The sequence below is a fragment of the Ixodes scapularis genome, unplaced genomic scaffold (genome assembly GCF_016920785.2).
Source record: "Ixodes scapularis isolate PalLabHiFi unplaced genomic scaffold, ASM1692078v2 PGA_scaffold4__175_contigs__length_147842914, whole genome shotgun sequence".
Lineage (NCBI taxonomy): Eukaryota > Metazoa > Arthropoda > Arachnida > Ixodida > Ixodidae > Ixodes > Ixodes scapularis.
In genome coordinates, this window is record NW_024609879.1 from 116,631,519 (window position 1) to 116,641,918 (window position 10,400).

Below are 10,400 nucleotides of genomic sequence, written 5' to 3' on the forward strand. Positions count from 1 at the left end.
TTATAACTATTCGCACCAAATTTTCAGATATTTAAAAAAAAAAAGGAATATCTACACATTTTCCGCTTAGCAAATTCTTGTAATATGAATTTCGACAAAGAGACATGTTGTCCTATTGAAGGAAAACGAGCAAGTTACTTAAAGCTTCCATTAATTTTACACACCAGCAACACATACACCTGTAAATACAGCGAGGGCATGGATTGCTTCTAGCAAATGACAAGAAGTGACCTAACTAACCAAACATTTCTCTAGCCTGAACTGACTAATTTCATTTTTGGCGCAGCGGTCTCGACCAAGAAGCCTAAAATTCAGCACAAAGATGCACTTGTGAAACAACGCAAATAAGCCATCAATCTACTATGTTTACCACTGCACAAAATTTGGCAAGATAAGGACCAGAAAGAAGCAACCTAGCTTTTTTTCCGAATTACTTTTTTTTTTTTGTATACAAGGAGGGTTAGAGGGATTAAACCCACTTCAAATATATTGCAAAAATCAGTTTCACCTGCTTCGATACTGTGATTTAAGACATAGGTTTAGCTGGATACAGAAAGATACAGCAAGACAAAGGTTGACCGGTGCCCACAAAGAAGTCACCCATGAAAGGAACTGGAAATGATGAAGCTAGGAATAAGTCCGAATTTTGAGACCACCTTACTTACATTGTTATCTTCACCATTGCACGAAAGAGGAGCTCCACAATCTTTCGGAATGATGAAGATGTCAGAGGTTTGCCAGAGATGATCGTATCATGGAGAGCTCCAAGCTTGGGGAAAATGAAGGTGTTCCCATCGTCGTCTGAACACGAAGGCCTAAAAATAGTGCAATTATTTTATAAGAAAATGATTATTAAAAAAAAAAAGAAAAAAAATGTTGCTATGTAGAAGCATATAAAAAAAAAAAAAAAACAGAAATACAATAAATATGTTATAGGCGTCTCACATGCTTTTTCTCAACCTCATTTTAAAGCGATAGCTGTTATGGGCTCTTCACCCCCCTTTGAAATGATGGTGTAGAGAAACCGTCGTCGATATTGATGAATGCTCTAAAACATTTGTTACACTTTGCCGCTGCCAGGGATCGAACTATGGGCCTACTGTGTGTGAGCCAAGTGCTTTACCACCTGAGCTATCAGCTCTGTGTTCCCTGAATAAACTGCATGTGGTGAGGACACATGCGTGTATCAGTCTTGTGAAGCGCCCGTGTTCCTCCCAGGCACTTAGCCAGGGTCTTGTTTCGGAAGAGGGAGGGAGGGAGGGAGGGGGGGGGGGGGGCAGAGGCCAAATGCTGTATGAGGGGGAGGAGGGAGAGGAGGCCCCAGCAAAATGGAAGATATTGGGGGGGGGGGGGAGGGGGCCGGGCCCCATGGGCCCCCCTGGATACGTGCCTGGTTCCTCCATTGCCCAGGGAACGCAGCAGAACACAATGGTCCATGTACGTGAGATGCGTCAAAGAAGTAGATGAAACAAAACGGCACCGCGCAGGTAAAGCTACTAGCCGACATGTGATCCAAGCAAACAATAAATAAAAAGACGCGAACCAAAATGGCTAGATGTCACCACCCTAAGCAAAGCGCACATGTACGGTAGGCACCCGGTGAGACGCTAGTGCAGCTGGTATGAGCGTTTCCATTGATGCCACTTTGTCCGCCGTTCTATAGTGACAGCGGAATAGAAGCATTTCGAGGCTGCCTTGTATCACAACATAGCCTCTATAGTCGCAACCATTAAAACACACTTACAGCTCAAAGGGCTCGATGCCTACCAATGGTACATCTGGAGAGGAGTCATCTGGAGAAGTTTCATCTGGCAAGCTCTCTCTTTGGGCGGTTTCACAGTTTTCAGTGCGCACCGTCTCCAATGAAGCCTCCTCCTAAAACGAAAGGAAATCCCTGCAGTGTAAAGTTACTGGATTTGTGTTAAGGACCCCAGCAGGCTGTTTTAATGATATAACGGTTTGTACTTTACATGCTATAAGTAAGGTTTGGTGTATTTATTACTAATAAATGCCGCTAGATGCTCGCCGTTTCAGGAATTCAGTATAAATCGTAATGTACAAAATTTTCATATGCACACATGAAAGAATAAAAAACGCAGTGGACAAGAACAAACCAAGATATCTTTCCAGAGGTCCTATTTCGGCCCTGTCCACCTTCCGTTTCTTATCCTTTCGTGTGTGGATATGAACCTTCACCAATACGCTCGTCTTCAATAATACAGAAATTCGGCACCGTATTCTTGGTTCGTGGCTCATAATCTGAGCCCGAATTTGAAGCTTAAGCTCTTCGGTAGATGCAAACATGCACAGCATGCAATTTCACATAGTGTCAAACAGAGATGCTGTTCAATGCTAAGAATAATATGCGGAGTACAGTGCAACACCGTCCAGTAGAGCATGCAAGCCATATCACTTTGAAAAAGACATGGCCCTGACTGGCCCCCTCCTTCTAATGCAACACTCAAACTGCTCTGGTATCCAGTACTAACACGAAACAAAGTTTATCTAACGAGGACCTCGATACATACATTAGCAAGCGATATAAGCAGGAAAGCATGAGTGACGACCAGGCTGTGGCCAGTCACTTGCTGCGGCTATGTGGTCTGCGCAGCCCGGTCACCGCTTGCATATTCCAGCTCACACCACCAGCAACTGTACTTGCATATACAATACGAGCACATAGCCCCAAATCCTCAGTTTTGCTGGGACCTCCTCTCCCTGCCCGCTCCCCCTCCCCCATTTATGCCATTTTGACATGGGCGGTCCCCCCCCTCGACAAAACCCTATGTGCCCGATACAATACTCTATATATAGGGTGGTCCAAGTCACCAGGATCGATCTAAAATGGACCATAAAAACAGGCGCCTGCACGTAGCAATCTAAACCTTTCGTCAAAGATCTATTTCACGGGTCAATTTTTTTTTGTAAAATTACAAAAAATAGGACCAAGAAAATTGCCAGGGTTAACGGCAGGCAACGACCCAGACGACCAAGCCCAGTAGCAGGGCGTGTTTGGCGATCGTATTCATAGATGGCATCGGGAGCAGCGTCCGACGGTGCAGCCGACCAGCTAAAGCTAGCAGACGACACGTTGGCAGCAAAAGCGCTGTCGTTATGCAGACACATTTTTTTTTACTTTAAGTTCTGCTTTTATTGCCCGCATTTATTTTTTAACCGAAGGTACATTTGAAAAAGATTATCTTCATTTTATAAAACCTTGGTCGCAAGCCGTCGCAGTAAGGAGGTAGCCCATCAATCTATACGAACGCCAAACACACCTTGCTACTAGACCCCTGTCGTCTGCGTCACTGTCCGCCGTAGACCCTGGCAAGTTTCTTGGCCTTATTTTTTACAGAAAGAGAGCTACGCTTTCTAATTTTACAAAAGGAAAGCGACATGTGAAATACACCTCTGACAAAAAGTCTAGATTGCTGCGTGCAGGTGTCGATTTCTATGATCCATTTTATATCGATCCTGGTGACTTGGACCACCCTATACTTTGGTCTACGTGCTTGAGTGCAGGCGAACAATCACACTGAACTTCTCATCAGTTCCCTTATCTCTCAAGGTGCTTCTTTACAAAACGCTCGTGCGCTCTAAGCTGGAATATGCCTCTTGAATTGGGAACCCTGGCATTAACGTGTTGATATTGGCTTTTGAAGCAATTCAGAACAGATCTGTTTGTTTCATCCTTGCTAATTATCACTGCACTGCCAGTGTAACATCAATGAAAATAAGTTTGAACCTACCTAACCTTGCATTACGTGGAAATCTTAACAGTGTGTCTGTTCCACAAAATTTATTACTATAATCCTCTGCTATGTGACAAGTTACTGACACCTCTTTACATATCATAATTTCTTGACCATCCACAGATGGGCATTCCTCAATGTAACACTACAACTTTTTATAATTTATTTATACCTCAGACGACGGTCTTATGGAATCACCTTCCAGCATCTGTGGCATCCATATCCGATTCCATCGCTTCTAAACGATGCCTTAACAGTGTTAACTTTTAGCATTTCATTATTATGTATTTTTTTCATTCTTAAGATTGTCGTTTGTTTGCTTTTGATTGTTGTTTGTTTGCTTTTGATGTCTCCTTGTAACACACTCCCCTCTGCAATGTCCTCAGGCCCTGAGTAGGGTGACCATATTCCTCAAGGTAGAAAACGGGACATCCCAGCGGTAAAGGGGGGGGGGGGGGGGGGGGGTACTAAAGTTTGAGAAAAAATGTAATTAAATTCTACAGGCGTGCTATTCCTACATGATTCTACATCCGTGCTATATCCAGTAACTAAAAAAAAAAAATATTTCTACCGTCCTCGCGAAAGAAAAAGTGTTTGTGGGCAAGAACAGTCCTAAATTTTACTCTCTGGGTAAATATTGTAAAGTACCTACGGTTAGTTTTGTAAAATATACTTGCAACGAATAGGCATAGTTGCAGTTTGCTTCTACTCGCTTGGTGCCAATTTTGAAACTATGTACTTCTGCGAAAACGGGACATGATTCTATATTGGGATAAAAAGACGGGACGGCAGAAATGGACCTGAAAAACGGGACTGTCCCGGCCAAAACGGGACGTCTGGTCACCCTAGCCCTGAGGGTCTGAAGATGAAGATGCTCAGGAGCATCTTCAACTTCCTTCATCAGTAAACAGAAGTCCGCCATTAGTGTAGCACATATGGCGTTTTCAGATGATGATGATAGTGATCAAAGTGGCCAGACTGAATTCCGGAAAGGGTCTATTGTAGTTTTAAAGGTGGCCATTAATAAAAGCCAACCCAATTGACACGGTTCCCGAAAAAGCAACAGGCTTTGAGATATTCATCTGTTAATTTTTCCTTTTTTTGCTTAACCCTTTAAGCGCCAGCCAGTTTTCGAAAAAATGTACCCAAAATTCAAATTTTTTTTATAGCACACTTTGATAGAAGAATTCTTCCTTATTTCAAGCATGTAAGACATGGGTATAAAAGCTTAACAACTGAAAACCAAAATTGATCCAATCTTAGGCCATGTGAGGCAAAAAAATTAAAAATGGGAACCGAGACCGCTTGCTTTGAAGCGGTCCTTCATGAGCAACAACACCGGCCAGATCTTGAGAAGTTTTTGACGAGCTTGCCCCACTTTACCAGCATCATCTCCATTATTCGCAAAGTGGAAAAACTTCGTGAGCAAAATAAATCTGCTCTTACTCATCACCTCCCCAAACACTAGGATTTCAATCACTGTGCGCTTTGACCAATACCACTCGACAACTGGCTTGTCTACTATTTCCTGTAGAAGCAGCAGGGTGAAGAAGACTCATTTCTGCTTCCGTCACCGGTTACCACGCCTTCATTTGGGATCCCCTTGAGATCAGCGCGGTCGCCAAGTGTTGATCGGCATAGGTACCTCTTTGCCTCATTGACGACCAGAGTCATTACGTCTGGCTTAGCAAGAGTTACAAGTACCCAACAGCATTGAGGGTGTCGTGTTCGACGAGCGACGTGTCGACGGGTGTCGTGACGCCCGGCGTGGCAATAAAGGGAAAGCGGGGAGGGGCTCATGGAGGATTTGTCGTGTCCACACTTTTCCAGTCTCGCGCCGAAGCATGGACCTCATCGCCGCTAAGGTCCGAGTCACTTGAGCTTTCAAACTCTTCCGCGGACTCCCCGCTTCCGTCACTATCGTCTAGCGCAAAGTCATCATCATCCAAACTACAGGGTGAAACAAGGAGACGGCAGGCTCTTTAAATCGACCGGAAAATTCGGTTTCTTAACCTATCGCGCTACGACTTTGTGCAACGTTGCCCACAGATGGTGCATTTTTTTTGTAAAATTTGGAAAGAGCGAACTTACCTGAGGAAAAAGTAAAGAAAGAAAAAGGCTTAGCTCCTATGGAAACGCAGCGAAGCCACCGGTCTTCAAACAACACGGCGCCGGTTAGCACGGGACACAAGAGATGGCGCAACGAACGCCGTCAACGAACGAGCATACGGCGTCGAGAGCCAGCGTCATTAGCAGGCAATCTTTTCGACTCAAAAGCGACGTGCGTTCCGCAGGCGGCGACAGTCGCAGAAACAAAAAACAGGCGCAGTAACAACGAAGAACTGCAGTTCCTTGTCTGCTAAAAACGCCGGCTCTCGAGTCTCGGCGTCGTCTGCTCGTTCGTTGGAGGCAGTTGGCGTCGCGACCGCTTGCGCCACCTCTTGTGTCCCGTGCTAACCGGCGCCGTGTTGTTTGAAGACCGGTGGCTTCGCTGTGTTTCCATAGGAGCTAAGCCTTTTTCTTTCTTTACTTTTTCCTCGGGTAAGTTCGCTCTTTGCAAATTTTACAAAAAAAATGCACCATCTGTGGGCAACGCTGCACAAAGCCGTAGCGCGATAGGTTAAGAAACCGAATTTTCCGGTCGATTTAAAGAGCGTGCCGTCTCCTTGTTTCACCCTGTAGAAAACTCATCATCAACTAAAGAAACGCGCTTCCGACTAGACGAGCGATGCATGTCACCACTCGAAAGAGACGCCATTTTTAAAAACCCATGTTGCCGGAGGAGCATGATAAATTCTCAAAATGATGCAAAAATTAGCGAAATTCTGGTTCGCTTTTTCTCCTGCTGGCTAGCGGGAGAACTATTCTCAACACAAAAATAGACTGGACGAGCGTGCCTCGTCGCTGGCACTACAGACACGGGCTGAAACGAGCGGATGAGCCACACTCATCCTTGGCATTTGCGGGACGAACTCCGTGGACGAGTCAGACTCGTCCTCGGCGTCTAAAGGGTTAACTCAAAACCACACGCTGAAAGGTGCACCTGATTATGATGCAAAAAAAAAAGTGACGCCCGTGTTTCATGCCCTTCGCCACTATCTCGACAGACAGCGTGTCTGCTGGAGGCGCCGGCGTCACACTTGCTGGATAGTGACGGACGTACAGAAGTGACAGGACGCTTTTCTACCAATCATAATCAGGCACCAAGCTCCACAAACATACAGTGAAGGCGGCATTAACATAGCTATCACCATTAAAAAATTTTTAAAGAATAAAAAATTAAAAAAAACGCTCGTATAGACACAGCCTATCACAGTTGTGATTATATTCCTAGTAATAAACCGTTTCTTTTTTTTTTTCATTAATGCTTGATATACCTTGAACTTGTTGCAAAACCAAATACCTGAGTGGAAGATGAGCCTGGCCCACCCTCTGGGACAGTTACAATGGGCAGGAGAGTGATTTTAGCCATGTCATGTATTTCGTCGTCCGCAGCAAGGTCAGTGTATTCTTCAAATACCAAATCCAGCATCTGTAAAATGTATGCGCATGGACTAGCTTCACATATATCTAACCCAAAAATATTTTTATATAGTTAGTAAATCAGCTCCAGAGGCACTTAGCTTCTTTTCAGTTCTCATATGTGCTGGCTCAAATCAGTCCTATTCAATGAAGAGTAAAGGCTATAGGCACGAGCTCGTGCACGTTGACCGGAAATGGCCATACGCACGACGTGGAGAGCTTACTGTAAATACTGTCAAATGCCCTACAAAAAAAAAGTAAAAAAAAAGAGGTGTCTAGCGTTACGTCCAACGCTGTGGCTAGCGTTACGTCCAGACAGAGCACTGAAATGGATATGCCTAACCTTCTCCCCCACCCTCCTCTCTCGCCCCTGTGAACCTAGGGAAGGCGGCGATTTGGACGTACGGTGTGGCTAGCGTTCCAGACGGAACGATAGCTGCTACTAGAGTTCCGTCTGGAACGCGGAGCTAGAGCTCGTGCCATTTGGGTCACCCTTTTCCGACGGCGCGTGTATCATTGGGGGGCTCGTTAACACCCCCCCCCCCCCCTCCCCTGCATTCACGCCGCTTCGCGGCGACAGTATGCGGCTGCTAATTACAAAACTAAGAGGGAGTTTTCGTAGACCATGTTTCGTTCACCGCTAAGCCCTCTGCAACGAAGAAGCCGCTACTGCGCCTGTGCGCCCATGCCCTTGACTGTAGAGTTCCGACATCATAGCAAGCTGCGTAGGGCATTGCGGGACGGCGAAAACGGTCTATGAAAACTCCCTATTAACCCACTTAGCCCTCCGTACACGCCGCCCAGCCAGCAACCCAAACCCGCTATGCCCTATTGCACCTCCGGCCATTTAGTTCAGCGAAGTTTCGTCGACAACATGCCTTCATGTCTTTCAGAGATAATTGTAAAAGAGAAATGTAAATACCGACAAAAAAAAAATCGAGAAGAAAAAAAAAAGAAGTAAACCCACACTGCGGTTCGAACCCGGGCCCGCTGCGTGTAAGGCAGACACATTTCCACTACACTACACCACCACTTCAGAAAGGATAAAGCCTACGGACTCCGGAGTGCACTTCAAACGGAAATGGCTATACGCACTCCGCTAGTCTCATATAAAAGGAATAGTCACAACAACTCATTCTTTTAAGCGGTGGCATAGCGTAGTGGTTAAGGTGTCAGCTTCGTACGCTAGTGGACGTGGGTTCGATCCGCGGTGGTCCCACTTTCTTTTTGTTTCGTTTTCTCAAACATTTTGTTTTGTCGAAGCATTTGGCAATATTTACTTTTTTTTTTTTTTTTCCCCCGGTGAACACTAAAAGAGTCGTTGCCGACGAAACTTCGCAAAACTAAATGGTACGGGACTCCCTTTCCTGATGCGATCGGGGACAGCGGGGCTTGGGTTGCCGGCTGGACGCCGCGAAGCGGCGTGTACTGGTTACGTTTTGTAATTAGCAGCCTCACACTGTCGCCGCGAAGCGGGGGGAACGCAGGCGGGCTCCCCAGCGATACACGTGCCATTCGAAAAGGGTGACCCGAGCGGCATGAGCTCTCCGCAGAGTGCGTGTAGCCATTTCCGTCCGAAGCGCACTCCGGAGTGCGTATAGCTTTACTCCTTCAGAAACTAGCCTTCAACATTTGCTTTATACGAGACCCAACTTGGACGTTACTTTAGTGGCGACCATCGTTCCGCCTGGACGGAACTCTAGACACTTCCTTTTGGATTACAATGTCGCTTGCTCCCGTTGCTTTCATGCGGATTGCCTCGTCGCGCGAGTGACCGAGCGACAGCGAAGCGGGTTCACCGACGCTTGCCTCGTCACTCGCCAAATCGCTTTCATGCGGTCTATACTTTACTCTTCGCGCTACAACGTCATTTCCTCATATAACATGTACCCTTTCCAAGATAGATTCGAAGATGACGGTGGTTTAGGCGGTTAAAATCTTATCACTTCGATATTTTTTTCTGGATTAGGTGGTTCACAGCTTCGCAGTTCGGTGTCTTCTCTATCCTTCGTTTACTTAGCTTACTGTGACCTGCTACAGTTCGAGCACGGGGAAAATGTCAACAGAAACGAGGCACTTGCCTGAAACCTGACAGAAGACAGTTTGATGGAGTTCCCAAGAACGGGGCACGTAGCCACCGCATGTTTCAAAGAGTTTACCGATCCATCCTCGAGCTTGAAAGACCTGGCAGCCTGTAGGTGAGGCACGGTGACCAGACACCGCACGGGCGGCATTGTCGAACGCTGCTAAAGCCACGCGAGCAGCTAGGCGCGAAAATACTGACATTCGTTTGGCTCGTCAACTCGGTAAACTCGCCAACCGTCATTCGTCACCACCGCAAGTAACGCGCCAAACAGAACAAAGGAACGATAAGTGGGTGAAGGCTGTGGGTGGATAGATGGCTGAACCGATGGTTAATGGTGTATATGTGGCAGCTTGCGCCACCTAGTGTAGCTTAAGCACACAATATATTCCGGAAAATACTTGAGGAACAAACCGCGCCAAAACTAAGAATTTAAACAAAAACACTTTACTATTCGTAAAGACAGGGGACGGGAGAACACCATCTTTAAATTTTCAACAAACAAATGATTTATTGCCGGACGCTTCTCCTTCGGAGTTCCACTACAGGAGAGGGAAAGTTAAAAGGAGGGGGAAGGGGAAGGGGGCGGACAAGACAAGGCCCCGGGAGAAAACTCGGGGAAAGTAAAGCGCAGAGACAGCGGGAAGGAGGGGGAGGAAGGAGGCATCCCGATTTCCCTCTCAGGAGTAGGGACCACTCGCCCGGCCCGCCAAGGACGGCAACTCCGGTCTAAGGAATGTCACCTCTCTCTCCGACAGCGACAGCGAGGCCGAGGAAATGTTCTTCGGCGCCTCTTTTATGGGGTACGCCTCCACGATCTCGCGCCCGTAGCGGTTCTTGTTGGCCCCCAGAACACGCGCGGACGGGAACTCGGGGGCACATGGAGCGCAAACCTTGAGGTGATGGACCATGGGGTGTTGGGAGTCCCCCTCGTTTTTTTCTATTTCTCTCTCATGTTCGCGCAGGCGGTCGTTGAGGCAGCGGCCCGTCTGTACGATGTACTCTGCCCCGCACGAGAAGGGCACGGAATACACCCGTCCGAC

The 10,400-nt window shown here is 46.7% G+C and overlaps 1 protein-coding gene across 2 annotated transcripts; it reads right to left on the reverse strand.

Moving 5' to 3' along the window:
* Positions 1-17: 17 nt before the first annotated feature.
* On the reverse strand, positions 18-9,832 carry LOC120841680. Of its 2 annotated transcripts, none has more exons than XM_040212625.1 (4): positions 9,356-9,832; positions 7,156-7,284; positions 1,768-1,875; positions 18-815 (listed from the first exon to the last, which is right to left on the reverse strand). In XM_040212625.1, the coding sequence occupies exons 1-4, from the start codon at positions 9,506-9,508 to the stop codon at positions 753-755; spliced, it is 453 nt and encodes a 150-aa protein (XP_040068559.1). In that variant the 5' UTR covers positions 9,509-9,832; the 3' UTR covers positions 18-752. The 2 variants fall into 2 exon arrangements, with proteins under 2 accessions (XP_040068559.1, XP_040068558.1); XM_040212624.2 differs by having other exon boundaries at positions 1,745-1,875; positions 9,356-9,826.
* Positions 9,833-10,400: the final 568 nt, after the last annotated feature.